Source organism: Ursus arctos, unplaced genomic scaffold (assembly GCF_023065955.2).
Source record: "Ursus arctos isolate Adak ecotype North America unplaced genomic scaffold, UrsArc2.0 scaffold_7, whole genome shotgun sequence".
In the NCBI taxonomy this organism is placed as follows: domain Eukaryota; kingdom Metazoa; phylum Chordata; class Mammalia; order Carnivora; family Ursidae; genus Ursus; species Ursus arctos.
In genome coordinates this window covers 9,424,227-9,441,734 of record NW_026623089.1, presented here as the reverse complement: position 1 = coordinate 9,441,734, position 17,508 = coordinate 9,424,227, and the positions used below count along the sequence as shown (strand labels likewise).

At 46.8% G+C, this 17,508-nt stretch overlaps 1 protein-coding gene across 1 annotated transcript; it reads right to left on the bottom strand.

Annotated features, from left to right (window-relative positions):
- Positions 1-2,581: 2,581 nt before the first annotated feature.
- Positions 2,582-15,243, bottom strand: NSMCE4A (NSE4 homolog A, SMC5-SMC6 complex component). Its single transcript, XM_026494306.4, has 11 exons — positions 14,878-15,243; positions 14,125-14,202; positions 12,106-12,236; positions 10,126-10,277; positions 8,128-8,227; positions 7,345-7,435; positions 6,379-6,473; positions 4,815-4,863; positions 3,795-3,889; positions 3,618-3,703; positions 2,582-2,740 (listed from the first exon to the last, which is right to left on the bottom strand). The coding sequence occupies exons 1-10, from the start codon at positions 15,161-15,163 to the stop codon at positions 3,629-3,631; spliced, it is 1,152 nt and encodes a 383-aa protein (XP_026350091.1). The 5' UTR covers positions 15,164-15,243; the 3' UTR covers positions 2,582-2,740; positions 3,618-3,628.
- Positions 15,244-17,508: the final 2,265 nt, after the last annotated feature.

The following is a 17,508-nucleotide window of genomic DNA, read 5'->3' as shown; positions in this document are numbered from 1 at the left end:
TTCAGAAGTTTACAATTTTTTTTTAAAGTAGGCTGCATGCCCAACATGGGGCTTGAACTCACCGCTCTGAGATCGACCCTGAGGTCAAGAGTTTGATCAAGAGTCGCATGCTCTCTCTACTGAGCCAGCCAGGTGCCCCTCTGATTCAGAAGTTTAAAGAAGAAAAAGTGGCCCATAATCTCCCTGCCCAGATAACTTCTGTTGATACTTTTTTTTTTGAGATTTATTTACTTGAGTGAGAGAGAGAGAGAATGCACTAGCAAGTGGAGGGGCCAAGGGAGAAACAGAGTCTCTGCTGAGCAGAGAGCACGACTTGGGGCTCCATCCCAGCACCCTGGGATCATGACCTAAGCCAAAGGTAGATGCTTAACCGACTAGCCACCCACGTGCCCCAATACTTTTTAAAAATAATGAAAAAGTGCATGGTTAGAAAACTCAAAGAATTATAGAAAGGTACAAAATGCCAAGTGACAGCTATGCAGCTTTGGTTTGCCAAAGGTCGTCCCTCTTTTTTTTTTTTTTTTTTTAATTTATTTATTTGAGAGAGAGAGAACATAAGCAGGTGGGGCAGAGAGAGAATAATCTCAAGCAGACTCCACACTGAGCATGGAGCCTGATGTGGGGCTCGATCTCATGGCCCTGAGATCATGACCTGCACTGAAACCAAGACTGACTGGTGCCACCCAGGCTCCCCTTACGTTTCTAATATGAGCAGAGTTTGATGCAAGTAGAAGGCAGGCGAACGAAAGGGAGAGAGGAAGGCAACTCTAAACAGATGTGCTTGAAAAATTGTAATGTTAAGGCCACATGTGCGATTCCATCAATGTGAAGTGTCCAGAAGAGGCAACTTTTGACAGAAAGTAGGTTATTGGTTGGGGCAAAGGGGTGAGGAGATGGCTGAGGAATGGTGACTGCCACTGGTTGGGGACAAGAATGTTCTTCATCAGGTGTGGTAGTTATAGAGCCCTGTGAACAGACTGAGAAACAATGAATTGTTCACTTTAAATGGGTTAATGACACGGAAAGTGAAGTTCAACCAAAATGGAAGAGAAAGCCAGAGTTTAGAGGGGGAGGTGAGCCTGGGTGGAGGCGGGGAGCCTGATCAGGTAAGGCCTCCACGGGTCTGCGAGCTCAGGTCTTTCAAGTCTCGACGGCAGTGGGCAGTCACTGAGAACTGACAAGTGGTTTTGAAGATGTGGAGGGGATGCGAAGGGCAGACAGGAGGCGGGGACGCCAGACAGGAGTCTGTGGCAGAAATCTGGGCAGGATGGAGAGAACCAAGACACCAGATGGGATGTCATGGCTGATTAAGGTAGGGGCTGTGCAGGAAAAGGGGAAAGAAATCCTAGGTTTCTTTGGAGGAAATAACGTAGTAGAAATACCCCTATAGGGATTAAGGGAGGACAGATCTGGGAGCTATTTTGTTCATATGTTTAAAACAGCCCCAATGCTGCCAGTGAGCCATTGGTCACGTGTGCCTGTAGCTTTTCAGAGTGGAGGCAAAGTTGGGGGAATGTTTGGGATACAGATGTAGTAGAACTCATGAGGGTAAGACGGGCGAAGAGAAGCAGGGAAAGCACCAGACAGGATGACATACAGCTTTCCAGGGACAGAACTTTTTTTAAAGATTTTATTTATTTATTTGAGAGCGAGCGAGCACGTGAGCAAGCAAGCAGGGGGACAGAGAGGGACAAGCAGACTACACGAAGCACGAAGCCTGATGCAGGGCTCGATCCCAGGACCCTGAGATCATGACCTGAACTGAAATCAAGAGTCAGACGCTTAACCGACTGAGCCACCTGGGCGCCCCTCCAGGAGTGGATTTTTAAGCGTCAAATGCACAGTATTTAACCCTGGGATGGAACTATTTGGGGGGGATCACCAATTTGTCCTAAAACAGCCTCTGGGGAATGCTGGGAAAGGAGGTGCCCCTCTGCCCGGGTGCCAGGACGGCCAGAAAGGGAGAGCGCAAGCGATCCCTGTTCAAAGAAGAGACGGAACCGTAACTAAGGCTCACGACAGTTGTGTTACGATGAGAGAAAGGGAAAGTGCTAGTATGGAGGGTAGCGGACACACCCGAGCACCAGCAAGGGCTGGGACCCAGAGGAGGATGTAGAAAGCTGGGGAGTGGGAAAGGGAACCAGTGAGGGGCGAGAACACACCCAAGGCCAGGCCTGAAGGGCCAGCAAAGATGGGAAGCTTGAGAGTAGCACCATGCACCCCGCCGGCCAGTTTTCCTCTGCTGTGTGTGCAGAGAGGATTGCTGCTGGGCGCTGCCGGGGACAGCTGTCCAGCCGCGCCTGGCAGAGGACTGAATAGCTTCCTGCGAGTAAATCACAGGCCGCATCATATAAAATTGCTGATATGTGACTGTGTTTTACCTACAAAAACTACAATTTCATACAGTTCAACCTAAGATTTGTAGACTTGACCAGCTAACTTTGCAGCTAAAGAAATGTAAAAAGAACCATAATGATATGTAGGCCATAAGCACCTAACTAAAAAGTTTCAAGAGGACAGGACTGGAGAAAAGACAAACTCTGGCACGATGGGGAAAATAAAGAGTAACTATTTGTGAATATGGCAGTGAATCTCCTTTAATCAAAGACAACCATGACAAATTCATGAACTATCAAAAGCTACATTTTACTAAAAACAATCTGTCTTTAAAAAGGTTGAATCATACAGTATATACAATGCACGCTGCTTTCCTTCTTGGATTTCACTATCCATGTGAGTCCTAAGAGAGAGGGAAAAATAGCTGGTTAACAGTTTATAAATGATAAAACGAATCAAAGTTCACTTGAGATACATAAAGAGGACTTAACAACTAGTCCTTTCTCTGTGAGTAGGACCCTGGCCCGCTCACATTATATACCTTATGTCCGTTCATTTTCCCTCGGTTATCTCGGAACAAGAGCAGCTCAGTTAATTCGGGTGCATTTTAAGAGTGTACATTAAGTATTAGAAGCTAATTATAAACTCTCAAAATTATAGAAAATTTGAGCTAAAAAAAAAAAACCTTAATGATCTAATTCAAAATGCCCCCATTTTTCAGATAGAAGTAGAAGACAAAATGAAGCTGAGATTAAGTGATATGCTCAGCGATGTTAAACCAAGGGGACGGAGCAAACAGAATCCGGGTCTCCTGACTCCCATCCACAGCAAATGCCCGATCATCACGAAGATTTCCTTCTAGCATGTTCTCCTTCATAAAAATGAGGAAGTGTTTCACAGCATGACTCTGATTTCAGAAATGCCCATTTACTGACATCATGCCAGGTAATTCTGTCCTAATCCACCTTTTCTACTTCATAGTTGTAAAATAAGCAAATTGAATCGGACGGTGAACACGGCTGATGGGAGGGTTCAATATTCCACTTATCTAGTTTATCAGTTCCTGCTCTGCCTCTTTCAACCACACGTTTTAGAACAACTGCTGTGATTGGAAGGAAGGGGACTTGCAGCCACTGGGCCCAGCGCGGCCTTTCTCCTCGGCACACACAGTTCTAAGAATGGGGCACTAGAGGGAAGCAAATCCCAATTTCACCAGAATGTGAAAAAGGAAGACGGTCTGGGACACGAAGTAACATTTAATAACACATCGGAAGTATTACCTCTGCCGGCGTCAAGTGCTCAGTCTCTGCTGGCTCTGGCCTGACGCGATCACAGGCTCTGAGATCTCAAAGGTCTTCACGATCTCCTGGCAGAGAACAAACAACATTTGGGGACTGCGTTTCAAACAAATGACGTGGGAGGCAGAACCACCCCGGGGGCAACGTGCGGAGCTTTACCTCCCAGTCACGGTAACTCAAAGCTATAATTCCTTGATTCCTAATTTGGGTGTTTTGGTCAATTCCCTCACTTTCTTCATTAATATTAACAGGCTCTGTTTGAAAGACAAAGTTTTCAAAGGTTATCAAATCGCAAGAGATACTCTGCGCAGAAACTGATGAGAAGGAATGAACCTGTATGAAACATAAGACACTTATAATATGACACATTTGTTAGGATCCGTGCATCACTGACGTGTTACAGTGTTACGGTAGCAAGTCATCCATTCGCTTCCATTAACAAAAATACCTCCCGTGGTAGAGTTACACGTGGCCATCGTGAAAACCTCTGCATATCTACCTACCGAGCTCAGAGCTGAGCCCCAGTGAGTCCGATCAGGGCAATGACAGTACTCGACTCTCTACGGAGGAACTTAGAAAGAAAGGACTCACTGAGACGGTGAAATTGTTCCACTACGGAAGATTCTCTCAAGGAGAGGAGACAGAGGTGGCTTCAGGGAAAAACAGAAGGGAGGAAAGTACAATAGTAACTATAATTACAGTCTCGATTAAGATTGGAGGGACTTTCTGGGGCACCTGGGTGGCACAGCGGTTAAGCTTCTGCCTTCGGCTCAGGGCGTGATCCCGGCGTTATGGGATCGCGTCCCACATCAGGCTCCTCCGCTATGAGCCTGCTTCTTCCTCTCCCACTCCCCCTGCTTGTGTTCCCTCTCTCGCTGGCTGTCTCTCTCCGTCAAATAAATAAATAAATTCTTTAAAAAAAAAAAAAAAAAGATTGGAGGGACTTTCTTGTTAATTTTTATGGCAGTAAATTGAGTAGCTGAGTCAATGATACAGATGAACCCCCTGGTTTTAAATGATGACTGTGTTTGCGGTATTTCAGTTAGTTGAGCGAGACACGGCATTGTAAAAGTTACCTAAAACGCAAACTCAGTTACATTCAGAAAACTGCATTTCATGAACTCGAATAACACACACATTTTCTCTAAAATTAATTTTTCTTAACATAGTATCATTTACCTATTATTGGCAGTCGGTCTTGGTCAAGCTTTATTCTTGCAAAACCATCCTAAAACACAAACATAACTTTAGATGAAGATTCAAGAGCCGATTTAAAAAATTAGATTCAAAACCTATAACCATCGGATAAAAAAACATTACTTAATTAGAAAACTCCATATCCCATGGGGCACTTGGGTAGTGTAGTCGGTTAAGCGTCCGACTTGATTTCGGCTCAGGTCATGATCTCTGGGTCATGAGATTAAGCCCCACTTTGGGCTCCACGCTCAGTGGGGAGTCTGCTGGAGATTCTCTCCCCCCGCCCCTCCCCCCTTTTTTCTCTCAAAAAAAAAAAAAAAAAAAGAAAGAAAAGAAAAAGAAAAAAAAGAAAACTTCACATCCCAAAAATTAAAATGTACCATAACAATAATGAGATTATGTGGACAAGACTTTACCCTCAAGTTTCTAATCAGGATCTCCTAAATAAAATTGAAACTGGCTTGGTTCTTAAATATGATTCATGCATATTTTTGGACACTCAGCATTTTATTATGCATAACTCATCATTTACTGTTGACGAAATATGCCTTTGTTATCATTTCTGAGAAAATATTTTGGTCAATAAAAGATTTTTGCCTGAGGTTAAAATCAAATTCATCTTCCATGAGTGGGAGTTACAAGACTAAAGACAGTCAAAAGCAAATTTTCATAGTATATTTCTGAGTACGGGTTTTCTTTCTTTCTTTTTTTTTTTGAACTTCTAATTTGAAATGATTTCAGACTGAAAGAGCTACAAGGCTGTAAAGACCCCCCATATATTCTTTCTCCAACTTCACCATCTGTTCACGTTTTGCCACATTATTTCCCCCTCTCTACATATGTATTAGGAGTTTTCATGAGAGAATAAGTGGTAGACAACCTGCTCCCTTTCCTTAATACTTTGAGTGTATATTTCTTGACAAGAACAAGATCTTTTCTTACGTGACAACTATCGAATTTGGGAAATTTAACATTTGAACCACACTGTTACCTAATCTATAGTTCCACATTCAAATTTTGTCAATTTGTTCTGTAAATAATTCCTAAAATGTAAAAGCAAGCACACAATTTTTTTAGTTTATTATGTTTAGTAATCTCTACACCCAACATAGGGCTCAAACTAACAACCCCGAGATTACGAGTCCCACGCTCCACCAACTGAGCGAGCCCGGTGCCCACACGCATTTTCAGCTGGTTTCTTCTGCCCATGTGCCAATGTTTTGCTACAACGGGTCTACCATACATACCAGTTAGCACAAATACCTTTGCTAGCTCCCATCCACAGCTTTTATTATTTACCCCTTTTTTTTTTGAGAAAGAGAGAGAGTGAGCAAGAGCGGCGTGGGGCAGACAGAGAACCTTAAGCAGGCTCCACGTCCAGTGCAGAACCCAACTCGGAGCTCGATCTCATGACCCTGAGATCATGACCTGAGCCGAAATCAAGAGATGCTTAACTGACCAACTCACCCAGGCACCTGTATTATTTACCCTTTTAAAAGCTATAAAAAAAAAAAAGAAACCCAAGAGAAATAATCTTAAGTCTTACCCTTATAATGAAGGAAACATGAAAGATGTTTTCCACTGTTCGGGGGAAAGAATGTGGGTCAACCACAAAGTCAAAGAAGGACATGGGAGTATCAGCTACAGACAAAAGAGGAAGAAGGTTAATCAAAACAGGAAAGGTGATTTTTGCCAATCACTAAGACTAATATTCTCTTGTGTTAGCAGAGGAAAGAAATGGGCACTCAGCCTACGTGGGAGTGAAAGCTGATTCAGCCCTTCTGGGGGGCAATGTGACGTATCTATTAAAAATACGTACGCCCGCTGATGTGGCAACCCTCCTCTCCAAAGCTGTCCTACAGATGCATCAGCGCGTGTGCACAAGGTTGTGCACCGAGATTTCCCACTGCAGTGGGTTTCACAAGAATAAAATGCTACAAAGAACTTAGTCGTCCACCCACAGAGGATTTGTATAAGTATTTATGATACAGCCGTATGATGGGAATCACTGAAAAGAATAAGGGGGATCTGTATGTACGGATATGGAAGAATGTCCACGTGGAAAACTCACGTTGCAGAAGAATGTGTATATTATGATTAGCTTTGAAAAAAGCAAAAAAACAACAAAAGTTCCCAACTTCCTCCTGTGTGTAGTTACGTGACGGACATAACCTAAGATCTGAAAGTACGCAAGCACGTTGTACAGGTGGCTGCCCCTGCGGAGCGAGCAAATAGGTACTCGACTCTATTTTTCTTACTTCTATGGCACCTTTTATTTTGTAACAGAGAAAATATCCCATCTTTTAAAAACAAAAATGGAAAAGTTACTTTGCCAACACTCTCAAGTGGGATTGCTAAGAGAGAAGCTGCATTGAACGTACATGCCAAAAAAGTCAAACGATTCAATGATAAAACTGAAAATGCTTTTTAAAAAAGAACTTCTCATTGCAAGTGATGCATGTCTAACTGATAAATACAAACTGCTCTACTGTGAACTTGGTATCATACTTACGATCTTCTCGAAAATACGTCTGCAACAATCCTAAAATTCTTTCCACTTCTTTTTCTGTTGCTTCTTGATGAGATTCTTCCATTTCGTTTAACTGAAAATATAAAGTCATTACCAAGCAGACGGACCTACTCGCCTGCCCGTTCACGCTGTCTGCTCTCTGACATACCAAACTCCTCCAGATGGCTTTTACTAGGGACTGCTAGCAGTTTTTAATCGTCTTAAAATTTACAGTTAAAAAAAAAAAGATTTTCTAGTTTCAGTAACACTTTTATATTGACTTTTTAACAGAGGAGTAACATTACTGAATCAACCATTTTCAGGTCGAATGTAAACAGCAAAAGGCAAAAAGCGCAGTTTAGAGCAGCGGTTCTCAGCTGGGAGTGCTTTTCCCTCCTGCGGACATCTGCCAATATCTGGAGACGGTCTTGGTTGTCACGACTGGGGGTCGGGGGGAGGAGGCTACTGGCATCTAGTGGGGGGAGGCCAAGGACGCTACAGAACACCCTTTATCACGCAGTCCAGGCTCTCACTACAGAGAACGTTCCAGCCCCCAGTGTTGATGGTGCCGAGGCTGAGAACCCCTGGTTTGGGGGAACTGATCCAAACTACAAACGTGAATTAAAACTAAGACAAGGGGTTAATTCGATAAAATGTTTAAAAGCTGAAATTTAATTAGTTAAGCAACCAAACCTGACTCCAGACCCAAAGCCTGGAAAGATGGCCAAATTGCCCGTATATTGTATTCACAGCTCCTGTAACCGGAGGTGTTTTTAAAAAACCAACCTGATCAGGCATTGTCTTCTTCTCTTCTGTCGTGGGAACCTTCCTTGGACGATCATTTCGTGGCTTTGGCACAGGACACTCTCCTTGTATTGAACCCAACCTAATGAAAAATATGCTTTCATGTCTTTTTTTGTTTTTTAAACAAACTGATTGCACTAACTGGACGCAGTTCCCACGGACTGGTCGGATTCGGACCAGGTTCCAGTGACAGACGAACTGACATCGGACAAAACTCTTGTCAGGTTTGTGACATCCTCTCTGCTCCCTTTGTGTGTCTCAAAGAACTCCTAGGAGCTTCACTCAACCACAGATAACCCCTCAAATGCCTTCCTATTCTGCTCTCAACAATAAACCGTTAATACGCCTGTGGTCTTCCCAGCTAGCCTACGGTCTCTTTGGCAAAGCCAACTTCAGATCAGTGGGAAGGCCGAACGTGCGGGGAAGGGGAACAAACAGCTCCACCGGGGTTCAAAGCCTTTGGGCTAGGGGTGCCAAGGCAGAGGCTCACAGCCTGGGACTACAGAACACACCTGTCTCAGGATGACAGGTCAAACAGAAGCTACGGGATTCTTTCCCCGTTTGCACTCTCTACACCCCCTAAAAAAAAGCGCTCGTGCAGACTTAAGCTACAGTAATAGATGTACCCTGCAGAGACCAAGGCCCCGAGAACATAGACCCATGTGGTCCTGACGCCTGAGGGGCTCAAAGCGTGCAGTGTAGATGGACAGATCCAAATCCACACACATGTCCACTTCTACAGAAGACGGCAGAGCCTGCAGGGCTGTGCTAGAGTAATGTTCGAGCGCCGTGAGAGCATGGGGGCAGAGATCTACCCACAACTTGGGAGTGATCTGGCTGGGATCTCTGATCTTACAAGAAGACCTCTGTATGGAGAAGTCACTGAAAGCTTCCAAGTTAGGGCCTGGGAGATAAGCAAACCTTCCCAGATGGAAAAGATGGGGGAAGACACTGTAGGCCAAAGTAAGAGCGAGTACAAGGGCACAAAGCTGTAAGCAATTCGTTGTGGACGCAGGCTGTGCTGGATGAGAGAGAGCTGAAGGCACAGCGCCCAAGGCCGCATTTGGATCCTGGGATGTACGACACAGCCTTGACCTCAACAGCAAAGAACAGAGATTTGGACTTCATCCTGTAACGAAGTCTGCTCTTTACGCTGTTGTGTACGCTGGGGTTCTGGGCCCCTGGGTCAGCCGAAGGCTTGTTAAAAACCGATGGCTGGCCCCACAACTGTGCATCACCAAAGCCTTCTCACTGAGGCGCCACCGCCCTCTGGAGCCTTGGGAGGGGGAACCGGAATCGACAGACGCCCAGGAGCTCGAGCACTTAAGGAGGAAACAACGGGGTGCCCAGAGAAAGCGGCTGCTGGGGGACACAACCAATGCCTTTGAAGGAGGTCTTCCAGAAGAACGAGTAAGGGCTATTCTTCGTTTCTCCAGAAGGACTGAATTAGGAAATTAAGATGGAAGCTAAATTGAGTATGAAAAAAACGTTTCAAAAGTAGAGTTGCATCCAAAAAACAAACTGGGCAGTTTGTGGGAGCGGCTCATGCAGGCTTCAAGTACAAGTCCATGACCATCCAACAGGAAATTACAGTGAATGGCACTTTCCATACACTGGCACTCTTACGAGACCCTCCGTAAGAGGTATCATCCTCCTACAGGATAAGGGTTAAAGATGACAAAACAAAGCCAGACCTTACGCCCCAGACCCAAAGCCTCACACACTAGAAAACAAAGGAGCCAGCAGAGCCCCGGGGTAAGAGGTTCCGGCCCGCGGCCGTTCCCGCTTAGATTTTGCAGGATGAGGTTCGAACCACATCGAGATTTTCATAGGCTTTTCGATCAAAGTTTAGAAAAATCTCCAAACAATGGCATCCTGATTGTCACCTCCACCCTACCAGGTAATTCTTGCTCCTACAATAAAAAAAACAACTTGAGGTTTACAAATAGCTGGTCTATCAGATTTTCAAAATAATCTTACAGAAAGTGGAATGTATGGGTTTTATTAAAGGTGTTTTCTGCTGTTTTGCCTGATATTTTCCAGGAGTCATAGACTATGAATTCAAAATCAGAACTATCTTCATCACGGATGAGTTCTTCAGCTTCTAGCGGATTTACACCCATATGTGTCAGCTACAAAAATGAAGGGAAACAAAAAACCCCAGTTAAGCCACAGGCAGTCATTCACCACATCCAATAATCTCTATCACTAAACTTTACGAGGCCAGAGGCAAAAGCCTGTTCGGTCCCCTAACACGTTGGCTACATTTATTATACAAATAATTTTATATAAATTCCAACTTTCAAAGGTAGAAATACTAGAATGAATGAATCCTTAGTCCATCAAAGTATTACGAAAGCTGTACCAACATACAGATCTGAAATCACATCCTAAATCAAAGGCTCCAAGACAGAACAGGCAAGCTTAGCTGGCTTTCGGAATTTCGTTTTTAGCCAACCTCCTAGAGACCTCTCCTCAGCTGTGTCTCAGTATATCCAGAGAGCAGTGGCTAGAGTCAGAGAATCGCTCATCTTACCACTGCCTTCCTGGGAAGCGTTGCTAGAAGTCTAATAATGCTCTTATCCCACACTATCTCACAGGAAATCAAAGTACCTTGATTACATTATGAAATTATAAAATGTCTACAAGTTATCAAATTAAAACAGTAATATCAAAATAAACAATAATCAAAAAGCCCTCGGAAGCTTGGCCCTATTAAAGGCAATCAAACTCTGAAGAAAAGAGAGGCTGCAAGAGCCCGATCAGAGACGTAAGGTCAGCAAGCCTCCGTCCCTGTCACCCTGTCCCCCACCACCGCATGTGTAGGAGGACGCGTCCAATTCTCTCTGGTCAAATCTACCCATCTTTTCTTTATAGTACCTATACTTGGATAATCGGGAGGGTCTTCACCCAGCAATAACAGAGCTGTTAATTCAGGGTTTTCCATTCAATGCCTTAATGCTTCCAGAATTTACTTCGATTTGTTAAAGTACACAGCTCACCTGGATAAAGACCAGTAATTTTAAAAAAGATAACCCAGTATATGGCCACTTTATTTATTCAGCTATACATGAGTGTGCCTTTTCCAAATGCATTATACCTCACGATAAGAAAGTTAAAAGAGAGAAAATGTTAAGGTTTTAAATTTAAGTAAGTTTTAAATTTCAATTTTAAACCATTTAAGGTTTTAAAAACAACAGAAAATTCATCTGCCTCCTGCCTTTACAAAACAATTAATTTATCTGGGCCGGTCTCCTCGTACTAAATCATTTTAATACCCATTTAACAAACATTCAGGCAGAAATTCAAGCAGAAATACCAGGACAGAGGTTAGCTCAGAGTGGAACCAAAAAACAGAAAAAACGAAACCAAACAAAACCCAACGACAATATAGTAAAATGCAAGGTCAGCCTCATTGGGCTTTTTTTGGTAAATTGACCAAGGAAAAGTTTAAAAATTTTAGGTAACGACCACTCAAAGAAAGGTGAATAAAGCAACAACAAAAAAGACCCACAAAAAAGCAAAACCCCAAGCACATTCATATGGTTCCAAGACAGTGTCAAGGTCAGAAGAAAACATGCCCCTCCCCCCACCAGGCCTAACTCCTCTCCAGCTGAGCTCTGCCACCTGCGGTGTGGGTTTTGCCCAGCCCAGGACAAAAGTCCAGGGTCACTGAGAATGAAAAAATGGCCATTTATAAATAAATGTGGCAGCCAGAGTTTCAGAATGCTAAGAGATTTTAAACCACTAAGCTGCCACCCTAAATTCCTCCACAGGGCTCTCCTGTCATTATTTGACTTGGTGAGATCTCTTTGGAGGAATCTGAGACACGTCCCCCAAGACCCCCCAGAAAGGAAAAAGGAAGTGAAAGCATTTGCATACAGATCTAAGCAAAGTAGATAATTATATAATATGTGACATGAAGCATTTTTTATGAAGATTCTGTAGCTTTGAACTTACTAGAGTTTCAACATATCTTAACATATCAAACGAGTTCAGATCAGAACGCAGCTGCTTTGCTTTCTCTTTGCCCAAATCTGAAGCCAAAACAAGAAACTGGGCATCCAGGACTGCTTCTCTTGCTCGGGACACTATTCAGAAGAGAAGGAAAATACACATTACTAAATACCCATTCTTCACAGGGATTTTCCTGAAATTGCCCCCTACCTCCTTGACATTTCCCACAGGACCAAGAAAAAATTTTTTTTTCAAACATACCCATCTCCCTCTAAAGCCTTGCTCCTCTGCCCAGCCCACCAAAATCTGGAGTCACAGCCGACCAGTCCTTCTAAAAGCCACGCTCCCTCCAGGGTCCTGCTCCTGTGAACTGAGCCACCAGCTCTTCACAGCTCGGGTTCAACAAAGCCTCTCTCCTCTCCCACACCGGCTCTCTCCTCTGACCCCAGGACATTCCCACCTGTGCGGAGGTAAGTCGAAAGGGAGGCCCACTCCGTGCAAGGCAGGGTGGCTTGCTGAGCACAAGAGTAAATTGTCAGGGAGCCTCACTGAAGTACCAGTGGGGGCTGGGCAGGCAGCCTAGGACTCCGGCCCCCCGAGGCAGCACAGGCCACCAAGTCGACGGTCTATAGCCTCTAGGATGTCAAAAACGTGTGACAGAGGACCCAGGACTTAAGATAAGCTATAGAGAGAAAAGGATTTTAACAGGAGACAAGAAGCCGATGGGGCAGGGAAACTGAGGAGGAAGAGGGAGAGGGGAGGGATGGGCCCTTTGGAGTTAAGAGCAGGCCTGAGGGGCCAGGGGAGGCGGGAAAAGTGCTCTGGGAACACGTGGAAAGGCAAACTGGAAAGGGAGCTAAGAAGAGGGGAACGTGGCAATGCTCGAATACAGAAACACCAGTGGCTGGCTCGCTCCTGGAGGCCTTTTCACCTGGATCCCCCACTTCCTGAACCCGCCTCAGGCTGCTGAACTTGCTGACTCCCGGTTTTGTTTGACTACATCATATTTCTCCCATTTTACCACGGGAGCGATGCTGCGGAAGGGACCACGCGGGAGAGAGGGCAGCGGAGGCCGGGGCTGGAGTCTCGTTCCTGGGCTGCCCTGGGGGCCTCGCCCACGGGCCTCTCCGCACGGCTGGAGAGAAAAGCGCAGGCTTCTCTGTCACAGAAGGCTTTGAGGACTCCACCGAGTTAAAACCATGAACGCCAAGGATCCATAATTCTGTGTTGGCTGAGCAACTCCCAGGGCCCAGCTCTTTAAAACTTTGCTTTAAAGAGCTGACCCAGTCGGCCCTGTGGAGTCAGCGGAGGGGGAGGCGATGGGTGGCTCAAGGACTAGTAAGATGCACAGTAAAGCAGAAAGGGAGTGAGCGAGTCGAGAGGAGCCTGAGGAGACTGGGAGTCCAGGAGTGACGAGAACACAGAGCTAAGGACGGTGGAGGAGGGATTTAACCAGGTGGAGGGGAAACCCCAGTTCTGGAAGGATTCAAATAACATTTAGCACAAGTGGGAGACCCAACTGGGGAATGGTGAGGAGGTAGAAAGACACTCGTTTGAAAACAGGCAGACAGAAAAATGTTAAAGGCGGGCAACAGGTAGGCCAATACGAGGACATGACTAGAAATAAAACCTCTGGTCCTCCAAGAACACGAAGAATCATGTTCTATTCAACAAATGCATCCTTGAATACAGCAGTCAATACCATAGAAAGATAAAAGATAATACATGCTAAGTTCTCCACCCTGAGCAAGCAACAGGACCACCTTGGGGGGGGGGCTGCTGAAACAGGCTACTGGCTGCACCCCCAGAATGTCTCATAAAGCCTTCAGGAGGCCTGAGGGGATGGCTAAGTGCAATGAAAGCAGTATTACCACTACAATGAAAAAGCTTCCAACGCTAGTAAAGCACTATTATACTATGTGGGAATTGTCGGATGTCAATAATTCGGCTCTTATATAAAATTAATTAAAATTATTCTAAAACTTATCATAAAAAGCTCCCATATATAAAATAACGAATTACCTCCATTAAACAGAGTGTTGGCCTCTTCAAGGACCTCTGTTAATTTGTCGCTGGCATTCAGTATATCCTCCCGGTTTTCTATGTAACAAAATACAAGGTTAGGGCAACGCGCTCATGAGGCACTAAGGAGTCCTTGACAAAGCGATCCCCCGCAGAACAGCCAAGCCCGGTCCCAGGGAGGATTACTTCACACATTTCCATCTGCTTAACCCAAGTGGCTCGGAAAGAGAGAGGGGACTGTACCTTTAAGTAGCATTAACTTTGAAAGGGGCCCGGCTGCCTTTACCCTGCACCCAAGGGGCTCCGCCGCTTCTGCAGCCCCTGAGGAGCGCTCCTAACGGTGGTTTCCAAACTTTACAAGCCACAGAGGCCCCTAGAGGGCCACCCGACAGATGGGCGGGCCACCCCGAGTTTCAGAGTGGGTAGGTCCGCGGTGCGGCCCGAGCACTGGCATTTCTGACAGCTCCCTGGTGGCGCCGGCCCCGCCGCCTGTCAGAGAAGACGCCCGAGGCCCCGCGTCCAGCCGCCGCCGCCCCTTCCCGGCCCTCCCGGCTCGGGCGGCGCCGTCCTGCCCCCTCGGGGCCCGCGCACCCCCGCCAAGGTCGCGCAGTTCGCTCCACGCGACGGCGCGGGGCTGCCCCGCGAGCCAATCGAGGCGCGGCCGGGCGGCGCGGGGGCGGCCTCGGCGCCGTTGACCAGGCGGGCCGCGCGGGCCTGCGTCCTGCACCTGCCCCCGCCCGCGCCCCGCCTTACGTTGGACCGAGTTGATGAGCGCCCGGTACTGATGGCGGATCTGGCGGCACAGGCCGTGGTCGGTCTCCGCCTCCAGGCTCGCGGGGTCCAGCATCTCGTCCCCGGAATCCGACGGCTCCGTGTCCTCCAGGCTCGGGCGCTCCGGGGCCTCCCTGCGCTCGGACGCGGCGCCGCGGCGGGACACGGGCGACAGCGGGGACCGCGAGCGGGAGCGGGTGCGATCCCGGTGCGGGTCGCGGCCCCGGCCCCGGCCCTCGGACCGGCGGCCGCTGCTGTCCCCGGACATCGCGCCAATTCGCCGTGCAACTTCGGAACGGCGGAAGTTCGCGCCAGAAACTGAAACCCCTGCTCGGCGCGAGCGCCTGCTCCCCGCGGAACGCGGCTCCCGGCCGGCGCCAGCGCACAGCGACGCCTCTGGCGGGAGGCCGGCGGCGGGCGCGGCGCGGGGCGCTCCCGAGGCGTCTCGGGGCCCGGCCCCGGCCCTCCGCTCCCCACCCATTGGCTGCCCCGGGGGCCCGCTTCCCCCACCGCGTGGGCCTTGGAGCCTTGCCTCGCTGGACCCCGGGCCCACCCCACAGGGCCTGCGTCTTCCCGGGTGTCTTTGGCTCCCCGGGCCCCCCCAGCCACGGCCTGGCGACGTCAGGGCGCGCAGTGCATGTGTGTTCGCGGAGGCTGCGGCGTTTGAGCAGGACAAGCGCTGGGCTTGGAGACCAGAGACGTGGCCCTGCGACCTTAGTTTCTCTGAGCCCTTACTGGGCCCATCAAATGGGGTTCACCTGCAGCTGGCAATCCCACTGTTTGTGAAGACAGAAGAACAACAAAAATCAACGACAAAAACCTCTTTCCTAGTAAACTCCCTGTTCACTATCCCTTCTAAATACATCATGGCAGTTTATGTTCACAGTTGGTTGTCAAACTAAAATATTCTAAAATATCCTCAAAAGGGTCCAAGACAGATGGAATTATAGTCAGAAAATGCATGAATTTCATTCTACGTATTTTGGGTTGTACGGCAAATGTTGTTTCCCAAAAGTTCTCTTTGGTACTGAGAATACATTTTATTTTCTCAAAGGAACAATATTGTAAGTTGAGTTACTACTCAAGTCTACAGAAATACCCTTTTGTGCACGGTGTACACTCAGGTGGAGGGAACCAGCATCCCTTGCTGCCCAGCAGCCCGGGCGGCACCTGAGCCCTACTTACCTGGATTTCAGAAAAGGCATACTCAGAGGCTGCTTCACTGGCTGAATGGTGATTGGCCTAAATGAGTCCCCGTAATCTTTTTTTTTTTTTTTTAATATTTATTTATTGGACAGAGAGAGAGGCACCAACAGGGGGAGTGGGAGAGGGAGAAGCAGGCTTCCCACTGAGCAGGGAGCCCGATGTGGGGCTCAGTCTGAGGACCCTGGGGTCATGACCTGAGCCGAAGGCAGATGCTTAACCCCTGAGCCACCCATGTGCCCCATGAGTCCCCGTAATCTTATCCTCCTTCTTGGACTGGACTAGGGATTGGCATGTGATCCAGTTCTGATCAGTGAGATAGGAGGGGACTTCCCATCTGGATGAAACACCAAGCCTCCAGAAAAGAGCCTTTATCCCCACCTTCACTCCTTCTTTGAGATGCTGGTATGATGACCTGGCTCCAGGCATGATGGCAGCTATCTGCTACTGATGAAGTGACAATCATAGGAAAGACCAGAATGCTGGGGGCAATGGAGAGGAAGGATGGGCATAGCCGGGACCTCCAGACTGTGTTAATCTCCTGTGTTAATTGTTTTGTGGTTATCACTTGCAGCTCCGTGTGCTGGAACGGAGACAAATACTTAGCATTCTCCTAGGTGGCAATTCATTCCACACTGCAGAGAAAAATACCTGGAACATTTCATTCAATTTAACAAGCTTTTGGTGTGTACTCATGAGCTGTACAAACACAGTAGGTTACAAAGATGGCTCCGAGACTTGCCTTTGCCTTCCATGGTCTCACGAGGAGGAGACAGACATGAAACTGATTGTAAGTTTCATATGGAAATACAAGGGATCCAGAAGCCAAAACAATCTTGAAAAAAAGAACAAAGGTTGGCAGGACTCAAATTCTTCAATTCCAAAACTTAACTCAAAGCTGTAGTAATCAATCTGTGTGGTGCTGGCATGAGGATAAACACAGATCAATGACCTAAAACAAAAAGTCCGGAAATAAACCTATTCATCTATGGTCAATTGATTTTTTTTTTTTTTTTACAAAGTTGCCAAGACAATTCAATGGGGGAAAGAACAGTCCTTGCTACACATTGTGCCGGGACAATTGGCTATTCAAATGAAGTTGGACCCCTCCTTCATGCTATATATAAAAATTAACTCAGTGGATCGGACCTAAATGTAAAAGCTAATATTATAAAAATCTTAGAAGAATACATAGGTATAAATCTTTGTGACCTTGGCTTGGGTAATGGTTTCTTAGATATGACACCAAAGGCACAAGCAACCAAAGAAAAAAATAGATAGAGTGGAGACCAGGTTTGCGGTAATTTGCAATAGTAGGAAACTAATACTGGTACTTGGGATGAGCAGTACTGGGAAGACGTTACCTTTCCTGGGCCTGAAGTGTCAGAGGAAAGAAGCAGTATGACTGGA